Source organism: Humulus lupulus, chromosome 1 (assembly GCF_963169125.1).
Source record: "Humulus lupulus chromosome 1, drHumLupu1.1, whole genome shotgun sequence".
Lineage (NCBI taxonomy): Eukaryota > Viridiplantae > Streptophyta > Magnoliopsida > Rosales > Cannabaceae > Humulus > Humulus lupulus.
In genome coordinates, this window is record NC_084793.1 from 173,382,678 (window position 1) to 173,404,249 (window position 21,572).

The 21,572-nt window shown below is 34.9% G+C and overlaps 1 protein-coding gene across 1 annotated transcript; it reads right to left on the bottom strand.

Moving 5' to 3' along the window:
- Positions 1–3,926: 3,926 nt before the first annotated feature.
- On the bottom strand, positions 3,927–19,503 carry LOC133800525 (protein PSK SIMULATOR 1-like). Its single transcript, XM_062238522.1, has 12 exons — positions 18,522–19,503; positions 16,939–17,264; positions 16,728–16,820; positions 16,530–16,620; positions 15,617–15,710; positions 10,228–10,325; positions 7,221–7,290; positions 6,653–6,759; positions 5,206–5,322; positions 5,016–5,092; positions 4,859–4,903; positions 3,927–4,756 (listed from the first exon to the last, which is right to left on the bottom strand). Exons 1-12 carry the CDS (start codon positions 18,825–18,827, stop codon positions 4,246–4,248), a joined length of 1,935 nt encoding a protein of 644 aa, XP_062094506.1. The 5' UTR covers positions 18,828–19,503; the 3' UTR covers positions 3,927–4,245.
- Positions 19,504–21,572: the final 2,069 nt, after the last annotated feature.

Here is a 21,572-nt window from a genome sequence, read left to right on the forward strand (position 1 = left end):
CGGGAAGGATTCTACTACCTGGTTTAGTTGAATCCGAGGTCTCGAAGGCTAGTATTTTAATTCGAAGTTTTTAATTGATTAGGGATTGATGGATATCTATTTATTATGGTGTTGTGACTAGGTTTTATCGCTCAGGCTCAGGATTAGGAATCGTACTCGGGATCACTTTGGATTGTCAGCTCGGGACACGAGGTAAGAGAGCTGTTTGTGCCCGCAGAGCTATGTTGTGTGTCGTGTTGTATGTATTGTTTACAACTATTATGTCATACATGTGATTGTGATCGGGCGCAACAAGAGTCGAAAGTAGCAAGAGCTGGGAGTAGCAAGGGGTTAGGATCGACGTTAAGCATGCTGAATGCAGGCCGCTAGGGCGAGACCCTCTAAGGGTGTTGTACACACCCGTTCTATTAAGACCGCGGACCTGGTGTCTGAAAGCACCCAAGAAATGAATGACCAACCTTTTACACCAATATCTTATTTAAATGAGTTTTCATTTTAATTAATCACACTTTTTGGTCTAATACATCGATTAGCGAGCTAATGACACATTTTAAAATCACATGGTAACGGCTCTAATGGAAGTAGGGTCGTTACAGTATTGATCTTCTTAGACAACCTTTAGGAAATTTTGATTACATAGTCAAATGCTCTTGCAACCCTTCACTTGACAACACTCAACCTCCATCTTGATGGGAAGAAGAAAAGACATTCCCTCCTCAGTCACTAGAAAAGTCCAAATGAAAAATCCTTCCATGTTACAATCCTAAAAAATTGTAACCTAAAGAAAGCTCACACATTTTCATGATAAATGCCCATAACAAAGATTTCCCACTCCCCACTACTTTTACAAATAAAACTAGAACAACACCCATCAATAAAAATCCTAAACCCAAAAATCAGATAAGCTAATGGGTCATTGAAAAAGGTCTCCTCTGTTGAGGTGTTCTTGAATTGGCAAACAAAAAACATGCTAGCTCAGAATAAAACACTCAAAAAAGATAGATGAGAAACTTTTCTATGTCAACCACAAAGTATCTAAGCTTAATGAAGATATTATAAAGATGAATATGATAATGGGCAAACTCATCTATAAAATCTTAGAAGAACACCAAGAACTTCTAAAAATGGTGAAAGCTAAGAATGGCCCACAAGATGCTTTCTTAGCAAAAGAAGTTGGGTTTAAGAGTCTAAAGCATTAATATCTCTTTATGCAAAACCAGCTCTAGTAAAAGGAAAAGATGTCTCGCCAGGAAAAGACTCTTCCACGTGGATGTTCTCAATGTTGCCATAGTATTCTCAACCACTATCAATATCATAAAAAATGGGAGACCAAATACTTTGCCTTAAGAGCAAAAAGAAAATCCAACCAAGGATGGTCATAGCAAGAACCAACTTATGGTCTAAAAGCCAAATCAGCTTACAGAGATTATCCATAGACATTGCTTGAACAATCTTCCTTAGATTAATCAAACAAAGAGATAGATGACTCAAGTGAAGAGAAAGAGTCATCATCCGAGCAATTTAAAATATGGGAAATAGAGGATGAAAACTACAGTGTTGATGAAGCTCCACATCAATACATGATCAACTCGACAAAAGCTTCCATAGTAGAAAGTGTTCGACCCAAAAAGTTGACATGCAATATTATTTCATGTATAGGATTGCAGATGATCAAAAAATAATATTACAGTGTTGAGTTGACAATAATCACCAAGGATGTACTCACCAATTCCTGTTGATATGAGAGAAACCTCATGGCGATTCCTGTAATAAGGCACTCTAACGCTCCAGTCAGCAGAGAATCTCTTTCTAAAATATCTCAAGAAATGTGAAGCAAGTGACTAATGAATCCAAGGTCCCTTCTCATGTCCTTTAAAGTGATATTTATAGACAAATTAAGTCAGTTAGAGAATAGAAATACTTATTGTGATTGATCCACGTCAACAACTCAAATACGGTGGAAATATCACTTTAAGTAGGTCTGGCAAGATCAAAACCTGTCAAACCTTGAGGGTCTAGCAAGCATCTTTCCTAACAAGGGTTGAGCGAGATCAAATCCTTCTTCAATTTGAACCTCTTAGAGTCTTCTCGTTTGCAAAATGGTGCACTTCAAAGGCTCATAGACAACTCGTGTTGAATCATGAGACTAATAATATATGAAATTGAAGCTCATTCAGAGACCTATCACATCATGATAGGGCTAGCCCATCGCGATATAGCTTCAGGCCCAAAAAATGTTTTTTAAAATAATTTTGGAGGCTCGGAAAATTCTGTGTACAACAACCTCCTTTGATCCGAGTATCTTCTAAAAATCTCCTCCTTGTTAGTGATCACAATAACAATTATTAAATATGAAAATACATATTTAAACATATGAATAAATTTAGTCCACACAAAAAGAAATACTAGATTTACCTAGACAGAACCAATCATAGAAAGAAAAAAAAAAAGGCACCAATCAACTAAACAATATACCTCCAAGAAGTCGTCTGATCAATGGCAAATCCAATACTTTTATGTTGGATGACTTGCCTCCAAGCCAATGGAGATTCCGTTTTAAAAAATTTAGAGCATAGACCTTGCAAGAAAGACAAAAGCCTAGGGCAGAAATAAGGGGCATCCTATTGCAGCTTGCGTCAAGATTTTCTGGAATACTGCAAGATTGGTGGCAAAGTTTGGGATAGTATAAGAAACTCCAAAATTTGCAAAACGATTATTCTGAAACAACACTAAATCATTGTATGTAGAATTTTGTGGACAAGATGCTCAAGTAATAGAAAGACTTGGCAAAATTTCAAAATGAAGTGTTACTAAATGAAGAAAAAAAAAGACTTGGAAAAATACTACCAGAGAATGACAAAGAGATTCTACTTAATCGGAGAAGTAGATGATACATACCTAAAACAAGCAGTCATGGCATCCATACCAGAACCATTGGGGGAAGAAACCATCATATTGTTCTCTACGAACAACAAAACATTGCAATACACAATTCTTGGAGAAATGTTCCAAATGGTTATGAGGGCTTTAGACAAAATGTGCTTGTAGAATAAGTTTTTGCAAGAATACATGAAGCAAGCAAATCAACTAGACAAGGTGTGTAGCTAGAAAGATCTTATGATCGATCAAATATTTTTCAAATTTCTTTTATTCTTGTACAAGGCAGAAGCACAAGCACAAAGATCACCATAAGAAGAACTACACGCATAAGACATCTAGAAAGAAAACCTCGTGGAAGTTTCTATGAAAGAAGAAAAGGTCAGCAAAATCCTCTATTACTTGTGTGAAATGAGGGAGCTTTTTGCTCAATAGTGCCCCAAAGGCAGACTGCAAAAATGATTATACACAGAGGACATCACAGGCATATCCTTCTCTGACATGACGTAGAGTCAATCTTCTTAACAGAAGATCATATCTCTCCAGATTCGGTTTGTGCTCTACAACCCATTTTGAACTCACACCGAAAGTGATGGAGGAATTTTCAAAATTGATGCAATACATGAAGTTCAACCTATCTCCATAGTGAAGATGCAAATAATCCTAACTAAGTATTCTAAGCCTATTAATTTTGCAGTCTTCTCTGCTACATGAGCCTCTTATATTACCATGAACACAGACATATTACAGCAAAAATTATGGAAGAAAAGGCAGTATTTTTGTGCAGCAAACAATGAAATCTTCTGCATAAACTGATCAACAAGCCCATCAAATTATATTTTTTTCCAGGATGTTCAATAGTCGGCGGACTTATAAGTTCTAGGCTTTAAGGCAAATACTTAATATTAGGATTTGACCTATACACCGAGAAAAAAGGACTCCATGTACTCCCAAATGAATTAGCATATAAGCAATACTTTATTCCACAGGAACAAGCTCCTAATTATTTCCAAATGAATAAGTTTTTTCCCCAATAAAAGAATGCCTAGTAAAAAAAAGAAGAATATGATATATTACACAAAAATCTTGTTCATTTTTTATACGCACTAGTGAAAAAGGTGACAGTTGCTATAGTCATATTCTTTAACCATTACTCCAAAACCTCGTGTTCAACAAGTTTCTATTTCACTGTGCACCCAAATAATATCATAATATCGATGGTCTTTCTACTAAGTGACACTCTTATACTCTACACCCAAGTGCAATATCCTAAAAACAAATAATAATAACAGTAAATTTACAAAACCCCCAGTCACCCCTCTCATCACTCCCCCATGTGAATTCCGGAACTACAGAATACTCTGCGATCTATCTATGTATTTCCACTCTGTCTATCATATCCAATACTTTCTTTTTCTCAAAAACAAGATCCAGAACACGAACCCCGGAAGAAAGCCTATTAAAAGGTAATGGTTCCTTGCTGCTTTCTCTTCTAGGAGAATAGCTGCTACTCCGTGTCAGAGAGCTGCGTTTTTTCAAACAGGTCTTCTCAGCGTCGAAGTCCTGGCTTTTGCTGATTCCTGGACTTCGTCTTTTCTTGGTTATCGCCTGCAGAATTGCATGGTCTTCAGGTGTTAACACAACTGACTTTGCATTGGTTTGCAAGTCCTTGACCTCCTGATTTGCCTTCGGGTTGGATGTGGACTTAAAAGGAGACTTGTTAACCTCTGTGTTGATAGACTTGCTTTTAGAGGCTAAATGATGAAGCCACAACAACATATCAAGTATGCAGGACTCTGTTTTTTCCTTATCCGCATGGTGTAGTGTTTCAATTCGCATTATCTCAGTTTGAATAGCTGCCTTTGGGTTCCCATCAGAACTGTACAAATAACAAAAGAGATAAGAGAGGAACTTGTTGAAAGAAATAAATCTACTGCAAGTACAGAACAGAGCAGTGAATTAATAGTTCTTCAATACTTACCCAGTATTTGCCCACTCTCCAACCCAACCAAAACCGTGATGAGCTCTGGTTTTTGAAAACAAATGCAGCAAAGTGATGATTAGCCATAAGTTCATAAATGCAAGCCTACAAATACATATACACATAAAAGGAGGGCAAGACATGCAGGGCATCTTACTTGGCTGTGTTTGTAGCAACTGGAACAAGCCACCCAAGAGTTAATTCCATCTCATCTTTAATTTCTTTAACAGTCATCTGTAGGAAACAAAATTTCAGTGGATGACAACTATAAAACATCACTACTAACAAAAGAGTAGAAGCACAAATAAGAACTGTTTTTCAAGACAAAATACAAGCACCCATGCTACCTCCTCTTTGACGCAGAAAACTTTTAATTTGGAGCGCAAAGATGTTTTAAGTGTAGGCGGCAAGCTCTGGTATAAGGAATCCCTCGTGTTAGGGGGCATTGAACTTGAACGGGCAACCTATTGCAGCAGCAGAATACATTTACATCATAATAAGAAGAGTGATATTCATTGTTCATAAGAAGAATATGCATCATAAGCCCACAAATTGTTCCTGTACTCCATTATTATTAAACAGATATGAAGTATGACCATAAACAGCTTGAAATGGAAAACTTTTTTAGTGAAGCATATTTCATTTTGTTTTGTACGATCTAGGAAATCTGAAATGTTTACAAAGATGTTAATTTGGATTGTAATTGGCATTCTAATATGCAGGGTTATGTTATGTATCCTATCTCTATCTTTCAATCCGTCACATTTGTCCAAGCGTTAAGAGACATCATCGATAATCATCAAAAGTAAACCAACATTAGTTGTTGCTGAAATATCACAACCACAAAATTCTATTGCTCATAATTATTATATCAATATCTTCCAACATAAGAATTATATTCAGCAATGGATTATATTTTTTAATAAATACATGTCTCAATGTAAGCAGTAACTTGGCCAAACGTAATCCAGGTACAAAAACTCCCTTACCCTCTAAACCTGCCATAAACTCAACGTTGGAAAATTTTATGATGTTCTAGCAACCAATCTGAATCAAGGACCGAAATCAGTTTCTCTGATTCTCAGAGATGCAGTATCACAGTTGAGACTATTTAGCAGCTGCCCCTTGCTTGTTTTCAGTCTGTCTTTCCTCACTAAATATACACTACTAGTTTCGTGATTGGGAGACACAGATAGGTAAGCCAGTCAACTAATTTTGGTGTATATGTATTCTAATATAAGCTCAGTGGATATTATTGCCACAAATTACCCTCAAGATTCTGATCAATTATAGTACATCTAATAACTCTACATACACTGTAAACCCTGTATGAACTCAAGGCACCATTCCAGTCCAATCTTGTACATTTCTCATCATTATCTAACAAATCTCATCAAGCTCTTCCAAACTCCATAACAAATCTTATCAGTATCCTAACTCCATAACAACAAAGTTATCAAGCTATCTCAAGAAAACTGTCAATATTCTAAGATCAACCTATCCTCTATGTTTAACTGTTTCCAACATTCAGTAGGTTTTTCTTTCGAAAAAGAATTTCACCCTCACCAATCTAAAACCGTACCATCTCATGGCTTAAACATGTGCTAAATGAACTCAATCTCGTTATGTTTTCAATACCCCAATGGTGTAAATGAAAAATGGTATTAAACGAGAAATAATTACAAGAGAAAACGCATAATCAATCATGCTTCAAAATGAAAAAAGTAGATACTGGATGCATACAAATAAGATACAGAATGAGATGAAGATAATGATCGGAAATAGTAAACCTACAAGGGTATCAATTTGAATAATTATATTTGCATAATGCAGTGCAAGGCCAGCAGGTCCCAATTTTTTACGGCTGCTTGGAGTTTCCTCTGCTGCTGGTATATGTTCATCTGTAGAATTTGAGAGTGTTATATAATCTCTCTGAGTTGGACAGGATACTTGGATGTTCTTTTCACATTTATTATTGTAGATATGTAAATTGTATTATACTGTTTAAAAAAGAAGAAAAAAAAAATACAAGGCACAATAAATTAGGCTAGAGAACAACGGAACCCAAAGCCAATTAAAGGTTCTTGTTTTGGTTTACTTTTTGGTATGTCTTTTCTGCCTTTAAATAATATTATATCCTCCTTTTCTACTTGGGAAATTTACTAGAAAAAACATCTCATTGTACAAAATTTATACTTAAAAAGTAGTGCCTTGCACATGCATAATCTGATTAATTAATTAAACATGACCATCACATCTATGACACTACAATCAGATAAAGTACCATGCTGCTGAAACATGAACAGGAAATAAAAATTAATAAACGCACAAGTAAAATGTTCATCCTTTATTGCATACATACCAGCACCACCAAATACATTTTGTATCTCTAGATGTAGAAAATGGACAATGTCTACAAACTTCTCCATTACCTGCAATCAAACCATAATTATGTAAAAATTACTTAGTAAATAACTTTTAGCACGGAACAAAGTCCCCGGTAACACCCTTATTGTGAATACTAGGAGCATCCAAGGATGTAAAAATCAATAAAATCAATCGAAACATCAGAAAAACAAGAAAGACAAGGGTGCCGATACTTCTTCAGCCGTTAAATTTAATCTATCAGCTTATTGACGATATGCCGGTTAAATATCAATGGAAATTCGATATTGTTGAATGTCCGTGAAATAGTGGTAAACTTGGGTCCCTTATCATTATTGATATAACCAAAAACTTTAGTGTACATGGATTTTTTTTTATACAGTTATATATGTTTTGATTTTTCTTTTTTAAATAAAAAAGAAAAGTGGTACATCACGTGAATGCATATTCATATATGATAACTTTTTTATTTTTAATTTTATATATTGAATACATATTTAGTTATATTGAATCAATGTTTTATATGTCTATGTGTTGGTGATTTCTACAGGGAAATTTCCGTTTGTATATTTGATAAATGCTATAATTAAAAAAAATGTTAGGTATATTAAAAATTTCAAAATAATGCTACATTTTGGCACTTCACCCAAAATACCCTTACTATTTCCCCCCTCATTTTTCACTTCTCATTTCACTCTTCCCTCTTATTTCACTCTCTCCCACCTCACAGCACCACCAACACACCACCACACTAAATATTGTATTTCGAACGAATCTGGACATGATTTTTTAGTTTTTATCCGATCTGAAACTCTGAAATCTGCAGAAAATCGACATTACTCGATGCCAGCTCGATGGGACCTTCAAAATCATGATTTTACATGAAAAAATGACTTTGCTCGATGGTGGTTTGATGGTGCTCGATGCAATTCTTGCAAGAGACAATTTTTCACTCGGGTATCCGTTTGGGGTGATTTTTTTTTTATTTTGTATTTTTTCAAGATTTACACGTTTGACATGTTAATATGCACATTTGTGAAGTGTAACACTTGTAAAAAATACAAAAGTGCAAACATACCTCATGTTTAAGACATCTTTTGGTATATTTTTAAGTTTTAAACTTCCCAAATGTGCATATTAGCATGTTAAACGTGTAGATCTTGAAAAAATACCCAAAATAAAAAAAAATCAACCCAAACGGACACCCGAGTAAAAAATTGTCTCTTGCAAGAATCACTTCGAGCACCATCGAGTCATAATCGAACCACCATCGAGCAAAGTCGTTTTTTCATGAACAACCTCGATTTTGAAAGCCCCATCGAGCACTATCGAGCAACCATTCGATGGGGCCTACAAGATCAAGATTTTCATAAAAAAAAAACAACTTTGCTTGATAGTGGTTCGATTATGGCTCGATGATGCTCGATAGTGCTCGATGTGATTCTTGCAAGAGACATAATTTTTCACCCGGGTGTCCGTTTGGGGTGATTTTTTTTTTTGTTTGTATTTTTTCAAGATCTACACATTTAACATGCACATATGCACATTTAGGAAGTTTAAAACTTAAAACTATCCTCAAAGATGTCTTAAACATGAGGTATGTTTGCACTTTTGTATTTTTTTACAAGTGTTACACTTCACAAATGTGAATATGAACATGTCAAACGTGTAGATCTTGAAAAAATACAAAAAAAAATAAATCACCCCAAACAGATACCCGAGTGAAAAATTACATCTCTTGCAAGAATTGCATCGAGCATCATCGAGCCACTATCGAGCTACCATCGAGCAAAGTCATTTTTTTATGAAAAATAATGATTTTGAAGGTGCCATCGAGCTGGCATCGAGCACCATCGAACCACTATCGAGCAAGATCGATTTTCTGCAGATTTCAGAATTTCAGATCTGAAAAAAATCGCAAAAAAAACCCAAAAATCATGCAAAAATCTGTTCGAAATATAATATTTAGTGTGGTGGTGGTGGTGTTGTGAGGTGAGAGAGAGTGAAATAAGAGAGAGGGAAGAGAGAAGAGAGAAATGAGAAGTGAAAAGTGAGGAAGAAATAGTAAGGGCATTTTGGGTAAAGTACCAAAAAGTAGCATTATTTTGAAATTTTTAATATGCTTAGCATTTTTTTTGTAATTATAGCCTTTATCAAGCATATAAATTGAAATTTCCCTTTCTATATATACAAGCAACTTCTATCTATTTTCCTACTTTCTTCTTCATTTCATTATATATTAAAGGGAATATACTTATTTGGTACCCTCTGTTTTCAATAATGCTCATATGGTACCCTGTATTTTAAAATCGTACATATTTGGTACCCTAAACTCAGATTTGATAAATAAAATTGTCAATTTAATCAAACTGCTGTCAATTATGTAAGTTACAAATTTAAATTTAATTACATAATTACATATAACTGATGACAGTTTGATCATATTGACAAAATTTTATCAATCAAATATGAGTTTAGGGTACCAAATATGTACGATTTTAAAATACAGAGTACCATTTGAGCATTATTGAAAATAGAAGGTACCAAAATGATACTTTGCAAAAACACAGGGTACAAAATAAGTATATTCCCTATATTAAATTGAAATTTCCCTTTCTATATATAAAAGCAACTTCTATCTATTTTTCTACTTTCTTCTTCATTTCATTATATATTAAAAAAAACTCATCTTATTCAAGAAAAAAAAAAAGACGATCTATTCCACTCTTTAACGATATTACAATATAACTGATGTTCGATTTATTATTATATTGTATATATTGCTGTAATTGTTTAATATTATTGTATGCTCCTATGTATTTATCAAAGGGCTTTTGAGACCAACTTCTTCAGAAAACTTTCCCAAAGTTACTATCCCAAAACAGTAGTAAAATAAGCTTTTAAGCCTAAAAAGCCAAAAGCTACTATCTAAAAGTCATCCTCAACAGTTAATAAATAGCAAATACCAGAAAGAAGAAAATTACCTCTTCCAGACTTTTAGACCAAAGTGACTTTTTCTTTAAATTTCTAACAATTTTCTTTTGGCTTTTCAGTTCTGACCTCAGGAGTGACATGTTATCGCCTGTGGGATAAAGAAGGGAATTTAAAAAAGGAAAGAAAACAGGAGCAGCAAAAAGACTCGGAAAATATGTCCAACAGCAAAAGGATTACAAGATGTCCTCATAAAAATAACTTTAACTATGGGATAACAACCAGCTCAAAAGATCATATATCATTTACACCAAAAAAGCACAACTTCCTGAAAGAATCTACATTCTCTAGCAAAAGAAATATTATAAACTAGCATATGAAAAAAAAAACATCTGCGAAACTAGTGCCCAACTCTGAAGGACCAAATAAAAAACACGGGAAAAATTGAAGATTGAACATGCCATAAAACTAAATTCAGTATTTGTTTCTGCTCAACATGAGTTGGAATGACTTTTAACATTCTAAGTTACTTTGTTTGCATCACTACGGTAGGAAATCAAGTTAGTTATTAGTTGTCAGATGTTGACAGCAAGGAATTTATGTTTCCAATTATTGTTTCAACTTCCTAGTCTCTAAGAATTCCTATTTATTGTATTTATTTTTTGAATACGAAGGGTCTTAGTTGTTTGCTGTATATATAGCCTAGTTCTATGTTGTAAAAGATAGAGAATACAGAAATAAAAATTATTTCTCTCATACTATTTTCTTCATGGTATCAAAGCAATAGAAGCTCAAAATTGAGATTTATTTTTCAATTTTTCTTCAGCCCTCTCTTAAAAAATTTGGGTTTGGTATTCTAGAGGTTCAATCCTAGAAAACCATTTTCGAGTGTTATTCTATTCTCACCTCCGGCCCAGGGAGATTGCCCAGCTTCCGATTGGCGGACCACCAAACTCCGATGCCCAGCAAAGCCGTGCATGAGCCCCACGCGCCTCCGTCATCCTCTGTCAGCTACGCCACGCCAGGCGTGACTGCCTCCGATGACCTCTTTTTCAGGCGTCTTCCTCCTCGGCATCTTCCTTGTCTCCGGCGCACCACTCATCCGTGCTCCTTTGCCTCGTCTCTGCTGGTATTTCTCTTTGGCAGCACAAAGCTCTTCACAATATTTCTCTTTGATTGCACAACAAAGCAACACTCATGCACTCCAGGTTATTCAAACCCCTCATACCCATTGGATTGTGGATTCCAGTGCTTCAGACCACATGACAGGTGGTAGATCACTATTTTCATTTTTTAGCAAATGCTCCAATGATAGCACTACTCGCATAGCAGATGGCTCGTGTTCAAAAATAGACAGAATTGGGACCATAACAATCACACCAAGTCTTGTTTTAAATTCTGTTCTTTACGTTCCCAAACTTGATTGTAATTTAATCTCAGTGAGCAAACTGAATAGAGACCTTAATTGTGAAATTAGGTTTACTGCTAATTTTTGTGTTTTTCACGATATGGAATCGGGGATGATGATTGGCCAGGCTAAGTTCAGTAAAGGCCTGTCTACTAAAAAACAAAACCCCTGAGTCTAACCGTGGAAATCATTGTTGTCTCTCTCAGTGTCAATCTCTTACATCAGTAAACCAGTCCAATAAAATCAGTACAATCACATTATGGCATTACCGTCTAGGTCATCCAAATTTCATGTATCTCAAACACTTATTCCCATCCCTATTTGTCAATATAAACCCTCAATCTCTCCTGTGTGATATTTGTCAATTTTCTAAGCACTCTCGTCACTCTTCCCCAAGACCTCATCAACCCTCTCATCCCTTCTCACTCATTCACGAAGATATTTGAGGACCATCCAAAATTCAGAATATCAGTGGGGCACGTTGGGTTTTGTTACTAGTTGACGACCATAGTCGCTTAAGTTAGAAATTCCTCATGAAAGAAAAGTCTGAAACAAATTAGATTTTCCAAAACTTCCACAAAATGATTCAAACCCAATTTCACACAAACATTAAGATATTAAAAACCGATAATGGTCATGACTTCTTTAATTCCGTCCTTAGACAATATTTGCAATCGCATGGGATTGTTCATCAAAGTTCCTGCGTCAACACACCCAAACTTATCTCATTGCTCGTCCCGAGTGATTGCATTTGTCCATGTTCCCTCCTCACACCGAAGCAAACTCGATGCCCGCACCACCAAATGTATCCTTCTTGGCTACTCATCCAATAAAAAAGGCCACAAATGCTACTGTCCAATTTCCAAAAAGTTATTCCACTCCACGGATGTCACTTTCTTTGAAGACCAGCCTTATTACACCAATTATACAATTCCGGAGGAGAACCATAGTCGGGAATTGCAAAATTGGGACTTTGTTTCTCTCATTGACAATACAGTTGATTCTCCTCCGAATACTTCTCCTCACAACACAATTCTTCCAAGAACATCACCAACTCCTTCTGTTGCCCATCCTCCAAACTATTCAGTTGAATCACATGAGCCAAGAAATTCTCATCCAATCTCTTCAAGTCTTATCCACATTCCAAGCAAAGAGATCCAACCTCATCATTCAGCCAAATCAAATGAGCCAAGAACTCCTCATCCAATCTCTCCCAGTCTTGTCCCCATCCCAAGCAAAGAGATCCAGGTTACTCAAAGAAAGAGAAACAACTAGCAAGCATTGAACAAGCCACTACACAAACTTAGCAAGGTCTAGAATATGATCTGATCCTATTCATCCTTGAAAAAACACAGGAAGACGCTAGACTTGAACCTATTATGGAAGAAAATGTGTCAGATAATTTGAACATCCCCATTGCTCACAAAAAAGGGGTACGCTCTTGCACTCAACATCACATTCACAATTATCTGAGTTACTCAAGCCTATCTTCTACATATAGAGCCTTTATCACCTCCTTGGACCAAGTTCAGGTTCCCACATCAGTCCAGGAAGCCCTACAGATTCCTGATTGGAACGCTGCCACAATGGAAGAACTTAGAGCACTTGAAAAGAATGAAACATGAATCCTCACAGATCTACCTCTTGGCAAACGCACAATTGGCTGCAAATGGATCTTCTCAGTCAAGCATAAGGCAGATGGAAGTATTGAAAGATTAAAGGCCCGCTTAGTGGCCAAAGGGTTCACTCAATCCTATGGCATTGATTACCACGAGACGTTTGCTCCTGTTGCTAAGTTGAACACTATTCGAGTTCTATTGTCGATTGTAGTAAACAAAGAAGCGCTTTTATTCCAACTTGATGTAAAGAATGCATTTCTTAACGAAGATCTAGTGGAAGAAGTGTACATGGATATCCCTCCAGGATTTGAGGGCAGATTCACTAAGGGAAAGGTGTGCAAACTCAAGAAATCCCTTTTATGGCCTCAAGCAATCCCCTCGAGCCTGGTTTGACAGGTTTACGAAAGTTCTAAAGGGAAATGGTTACACTCAGTGTCTATCAGATCACACTCTGTTTGTAAAACATTCAGCAGGGGGGAAACTAACGTGTTAATAGTTTATGTCGATGATATTGTACTTACAGGAAATTTCATGGAGGAAACTACTCATCTCAAGTAGATCCTCTTCAGTGAATTTGAGATAAAGGATCTAGGACAATTAAGGTACTTCCTAGGGATGGAAGTAGCAAGATCCAGCCTTGGCATCTCAGTCACTCAACGAAAATATGTCCTCGACCTCTTACAGGAAACAAGGATGATTGGATGCAAGCCAGTTGACACACCAATGGATCCTAATACCAAACTTGGAGCACAAACAGACAGAATAAAAGTTGATCAAGGAAGGTACCAATGTCTCGTGAGAAAATTAATCTACCTAACTCACACTCGGCTTTATAAGCTTTGCTGTAGTGTTGTTAGTCAATTTCTCAACAGTCCCGCAGAGGAACACATGGATGCTATCTATCGGATTCTTAGGTACCTCAAAGGAACACCAAGAAAAGGGCTAATGTTCAGAAAAGCTTTTTACAGGGATCTTAAAATCTACAAAGATGCAGATTGGGCAGGTTCTCTCACTGACCGAAGATCCACTTTTGGATACTACTCCTATATTTGGGGAAATCTCGTATCTTGGCGCAGCAAGAAGCAAGAGGTAGTAGCTCGCAGCAGTGCTGAAGCAGATTTTTGTGCCCTAGCACATGGAATTTGTGAAGGAATGTGGCTGAAACGCTTACTTGATGAACTCAGAATCCGCCTTGAAGGCCCTGTAAATGTTTTATGTGATAATCAATCAGCTATAGCAATTGCAAATAATTAAGTCCATCATGATAGAACCAAACATGTCGAAATTGATCGTCATTTCATCAATAAGAAGATTGAAGGCAAGGTCATCACCTTGAACATGTTCCCTCAAGACAACAGGCAGCTGACATCTTAACCAAAGCTCTCCATCGCCCTAATTTCAGTGAACTCAGTTCCAAACTAGGAATGTTTAGCATATATCATCTAGCTTGAGGGGAGTGTAGGAAACCAAGCTAGTTATTGGTTGTCAGATGTTGACAGCACGGAATTTATGTTTCCAATTGTTGTTTCACCTTCCTATTACTAGTTTATAGGAATTCCTATTTATTGTATCTATTTTTTAATATGAACGGTCTTAGTTGTTTGTTGTGTATATAGCCTAGTTCTATGTTGTAAATGATAGAGAATACAAAAATAAAATAATTTCTCTCATACTATTTTCTTCAACTACTCCATATCATGCAACTTTATCTTCCAATCCTTTATTTTTTTATACTCTAAGCTAGTTGATAACTTGATATCAATACACAAGCTAAACTCGCCCTTTTTTTACAATTACATGTAATGCCATCATTCTTTTCGACTAGCAAACGGGATTCTATGGAGGAAGTATCTACTAGTCTAGAAAAATACATCTCTATATGTCAAATTATAATAGGTAGTATCAGTATCCATGTTAAACACTCGTTTACAAATATCACATTCATTATAAGTATTAAGTAAGGTATTGTTACCCACCTCACCACAAAATTATCCTAGTTGATATTAAGGATGTCTATTTCCTCGAGTCATTCATTTCTTTTAAAAAAAAAACACTACCACTTGAATGATGTGTAATTATATTCACCTTTTATTTTTTATTTTATTTCTCCCATCACCCCTTTCCACTTATTTAATTAATGTTTTGCATAAATACTTTCTATAATTGACAATAATAAAGTACGGGTATGTTTGTACTGAGTGAAACTTTATTAGCATGTAAATATATTTGAAAACTTTATGAAGGGTTTTCATAGAAATGGGGTGGGGAGAGAAAAAAAAAAGTGGTGAGAATTGAAGCCCTCGGTGTAAAACATGCAGTTGGTTCTTACAAAATCAACTATCAAAAAGAAATGTACATATCATCCAAGATAACACCAGCTAGTATTCTCTAACAATGCAAATACCTAGTAGTTACCTTTCTGAGTGCTTATTGACATCTCTTCTTCTAGACGCTTACGCTGATAGTCTAATTCAAACCTGTCCAGTGCATGTAGTTCATGGTATAATTCCTGCATTCAGAATAGCATTGGCTCTGTCTTTCAACACTTTCAGTAAAATAACAATGAAACACAGAGCTCAAAAAACATTCTTTTTAAAGATAATGAACATACAAGATAATGAAAATACTTTAAAGATAGTGAAAAGAGAAAGCGCAACCAATAAGAGTATTTCATTGTTTGAAAGAGAAAAATATATGAATAAATAATTTGAGACTCTTAAATTCAAGAATATGAAAACGTTTTTAAAACTGTTAGGCTATTAGTTCAGAAAAAGGATACCTATCCATCTCAAATCTTACCTAAAACCAACAATTATAAGCACAATCAGGCTACACTTTTAGCCTTCCAAGTAAACCTCAATTGAAAAATCAATAAGAAAAGATTTAAGAAGCAGTGACAAGGAAACACAAATAACATTTATCTACGAGCCACCAGCTTACTATAGCTCTTCAAATATTTATAACTTTGTGATGGTCATTTAGTCAAGAAGAGGAATACCTTAGCATGGGCTTCTACTCTCATTCAGAGGAAAAGTAAACTTTCCTAAAAAGTGGACTAAAATGCATGAATCTAAGGCTATCCCTTGTTTAATTTGACCACTACTCATCCTTGTCCTTATTATAATTTATTTTTAAAAAAATAATCTTTATGCTGTTAGAAATGTTAATTGTTGCGTAGCTGGTTTGATGTACATAATAAATTTGCTGCATAAGAATAAGCTACACGTAAAATTCTTTTGAACTTCCTAATTTAAAAAAGCCAACTATACATTATGTGACCAGGAAAAAAAAATGCACTTATCTAATTATAAAATGATAATATACTCACAGCAGTCAAGTGAACCAAATTCATTAGTTGCTGAATCACCAAATCTGCTTCCTCCTTCAAATTCTTTTCAGAACCAAGTCCCCTGCTGATTCTAGAAAGTAAAAATAAGATGTCACCAAAAAAAAGTATAAGGCATAAGGACTGGAAATTCTAATTTTGACTGATTTCCCTAAATGTATAATATAAGACATATATTACTTCTCCAAATAACGATCCAGGTTGTGCCACTGAGGATCTTTACTACGATTTCCGAAACGAACAACCTCCCCAGAAAATATTTTCAACTCCTCCCTAGAAATCAAAGATAAATTCTGTAAATTTAAAAAAAACAAAATGAATTATCTTTCAAAGCTTGGTCTATTCAAGTATAGAAAGAATTGTACAACAAGCCACATGATTCACTATCCACCTTTTGTCAGCTGCAACAATCCTTAACAGTTCATCTGTATCTTTTGATATCAAATGCTGCACGCCTTTGGAAGGAAGAACCTCCTCTTTCAATTGCCGAATACTTCTTTTTGAAAGTGATTGCATGAGATTGGAACCCTTTACTATAGTATTTGCAACCTCAAATGCTAAAATTGACACTTCATTGCCTTTACTGGGTGCTGTTGCAGCAAATCCAGCTCCAGAATTTAGATTAGTCATGCTGCTCCCAAGTGTATCCAACACCTCCACTGCCTTTCCCAATCCAGCTGTACCAGCCCTACCTAAACGTGAACTTACCTCGGAAACCTGCAACAACAGAACATCAAAGGACTTATGTCATCATTCCATAGAGCATATAATGATTTTCAACCATCAACTTAAAACTAAGCTTGCCCACTAGAAGTGTAAGTAAGAAAACCATGTCTTTTCTGATTAAATACAGCTCAAACATGAGCTTCACAAACAAGATTTTTGGCAGGTTATTCAAGCACCTACACGAAATACCACTGCCCTATTTTTAGAGCCAGAATTTACCAAATTCTAAATGGGCAAAATAATATGCAAAATTAGGTGGCACAGACTACAAACCAACCTCAAAACCAATCTGCTCATAAAAATTCTCCCACTTTTACAATGCAAGAATTCTTTAGCAGCAAAATCAATACTCGCTTGAAACATGACTATCCAAGAAAGAGACTCAATTAGAAGTATAAATTCTTTGGTGAGGAAAAAAAACAATCACTCGAACCTTAGTGGATGTATTTGAGCTCCAACTGAATGGTCAGACTCAAAATTTAACGACTCAAACAATGAATGTGAAAAGACAAAAGATCCACTAGAAAAGGAATCAGAAAATCCAAAAATCCAGTACCACTCTCTTCTATTTTTTAGGACCAAATACTCTCACTCTCTTAAAAATAATAGGAAAAAAGTAAATATAAATATATATATATAGAAAGATAAAAAAAATAATCAATTTCTCAGCTTTCAAGGTATTAAAGAAACATGGAATCCCAACTAACACGGTTTAGTTTAAAAGACTGTCTGGAAGAACGAATTAGAGTATCATATAAAGAAAGGAAGAGAAAAAATCATGAGAGAAAGATGTCTGCAATGAAAAATGTACCTCCAAACTTTCACCCCAATTTACAAAAACCACTTGAAGGTTTCTAAATAGATCAGTAAAGTATCACATTAGTTTAAATGTTAACCGTCATATCATAAAATAGTAGGAACTGAGTAACTTTATGTAATGAAGCCGCTTGCTACAACAATGTAAATATGGAATAATCCAGTTCTAGCAAGCAAACACAGCCAGTATCAAGTTCCTATCCCATGTTATTGGAAAAAGTATTTAATACTAAATTTTGATTTGCTTTAGCACAGGTTTGAAAGCATTATAACTAACAGATGTTGGTTTCTCTAAATATGATCAAACTGAGAAAGCACAATTAGCCATAATCAGCTAGTTTGACTAAATGAACAATTCATTTAACCAGAAAACTTCAAATGAAAGCATGACGGCCCTAAACCACGTATAAGAACTTCAGAAAATGCACGAACCTTGGCCACTGCCGCTTGTGTCGACCTGACGGACCGAGACTTCTGCGCCCTCGGATACCGTGGAATCCCATCGTAGAAATCATCATCAGGAGCAGCATCAGTTTTCTGTAACCCAACAGGATCCTGCAATTGCTGCTTCTGCTCTTGTAACTTATCCTCCTTGATTCCAATCACCGGAGGCGGCGTAACTATGGTCTTGACATTTGACTGGTACCCTCCTTTATCAGACTTATAACGATCAACATGCCCATTTCCTGCATATGGGTTCTCAACTTTGGAGGATCCTTTCGAACAAATCCCACCCATTTGAGCTCTAACACCACTCAACAAAACCCACAACTCAAATTTCAGTATTGTATCCAAAATATCATCACCAATACCAATCTCTCATTCACCAGCGCAACTTTTCTCGCTTGCCAATCACACCCTAACAGCCCCAGTAATTTACTTCTAAAAATAACAACTCCAAAAACCCATAAGATCAAAACCAAAACAGATTGATTCCTTCTCCTCTATTCACCAAAAACCAAAACAAAAACAGGAATTTTCTCTTCTACCCAACGTCTTAATTTACTATTCTTTTTTTACAGAAGGAAAAAAAGAGAGAAAGGGGTCAAAGAGAGGATGGAAAACGAGAGACGTTTCGTACCCAAAAATTGGAAGCAAGCGGCTAAGTTGAGGAGGATCGAAGAATCCAATTCCGAAGAGCGAGTGAAATTGGGAATGTCGAAGAAGAAGCCACCAATGGGTATTATTGCGGTATTGACAAACGAAAAGATATAGAATTATAAAAAAAAACAGGAGAATCATTATCATAGTCACAGTGTGAGCCGAACAACTCATAGTCGTGGGCGTGGGTTCGGTAGCAGCCGCCTGCCTGCTAGTTCTATGTAGTTTCGGACTACCGAATTGGACTATGGATATTTGGTCAAATCTTCAAACTTTCTACGTTGACTTCTGCTTCTCCTGTTTCTTGCAAGTCTTCATGTCATTCATAAAAGTCTTCACGTTCGTTTCTCTTCTAAACACTCACAATTGAATAGGCCCACACTTGGCGTCTAAATGAATGATTAGCGTGTTTGTTTGTGCTAAAGTCTGAGTAGAGTTGCCGTGAATCAAGATTTACACACGTGTCACCTATTTATCAACCCTTTTAATTTACAATGAACAAGTATGTATAGACTAATGTTACTAAGGCGCCGCGCGCGCCCAAACGCACCCTAAGTAATAATAATAATACATTATATATACAAAATATAAAAATATCCAATTATAATCAATGCCACTTATTTTATTTATTTCCATTTATATTTTTTATTCTAATTAATTACATCAACCAATAATAACTATATTAATTAAAAATATATATATAAGTCAAATAATAAAAACTCCCAATGAACCCTTTGTTTATGTTTTTGAAATCATTGTAATAATGTTATTTAATTTTCTAAAAAAATGATTATTTATTGTCTTTTTTAGATAAACAAAATTATTTATCGTTATACAAAGTTTATTACTGAAAACTATTTTACCGAACATATTGACATTGTTCTTGTGTTCTTAATGAAAATTTATATATTGTTTTTTTATTATTTAACAACCTAATGCACACAAAACCAATGACCTCTCAAATATTATAAACCCTATTGTGTTTTTTCTTGGTAACAAATATGATTGTTGATTTTGACTGATTTGAAAAATTTATACATGTTTGTTTATTGTGTTAACAATCTATTTCACATAATAAACAATGACGTTGTAAAATAATATACTCTTTTATTTATTATTTATCCTGGAAAAAATCTGATTATTCATTCAAATGTTAATTTTGATTGATCTGAAAAACCTATACATGTATGTTTATTGTTTAACAATTTATTGCACATAATAAACAATGACCTCGTGAAATAATATAAACCTTTTTGTTTATTTTAAAATTAAAGTAAATTTGATTATTGTTTTAAATATTAATGTTTCCTAAAGAGAATTGTTTATTATACACTATTTATTACATGAAATTATTTTAACCAACACCACTCACATTGCAAAATGTACTTTTTATTATATAATAACATATATATTTGTTTATTGTCTTAGGTCATATTGAAAATAATTTATACATTTGTGTTTATGGTTTAACGATAGGCTATACATATTTTCGATAAGTAAATCAAATATAAATATCTTATACGACCTCATCACTTTTACATTGAATAATTAGAAATAGAAATAAACACAGAAAAGCCTACCATTGAACAATTATAAAATATAAAAAATAACTATAACCATAAACTATTTTGTTGATTGTATACAAAAAAAAAAATAAACATAAAATATCAAAAATAAATAAACAAAACAGTATTATTAATAGAAAAATAAACTAGAATGGATATTCTTGTTTAATATGTTTAAGTTAAAATAAAGTTTAATCTTCCCAACCAATAACATAAACCATTATGTTGATTGTATAAAAAGAAAAACACAAAATATCAAATACGAATTTTTTTACTTTTAACAGTTTATTTTGTTAATTTTAACAGAATATTCTAAATATTTAGCCGAATATATTTTTAAAACTAACTTAAAAATATATATTTATCAATTATATTAATATAAATTTAAATATTATAAAATATCATTATTATAATAATATTTAATATAAGACTTGTTGTCTGATTTCCACCTCCAACACGTGGCAACCCCGAGTGACTGGCTCGGAGGTTCATAGACATCATCGGGGGATGTTACTGCTTGAGGCTTCTAGTCGAAGTAAGGGTACTCCTAGGTGAGATTTTGCCTTTGACAGTGAGTCGTGGGTGCCTTAGTAGAATACTTCACGAGGTTCGTCCTCGAAGTTGGAGGTTCTCCAGCTCGGGCAATTAAGGCGAATGCTCTCATCCCCCAATCGTTTCCCAGGTTCGAGGTTCTGGTTCTCAGACCTAAGATAAGGCGCAACGTGTCAGCAAATGCAGGTTTTCAAAGCGAGAGGATCGTCTGACAACCTTTATGGGCGATCTGTCAACAGTGTTGTCGACTGTACGACTCGACAAT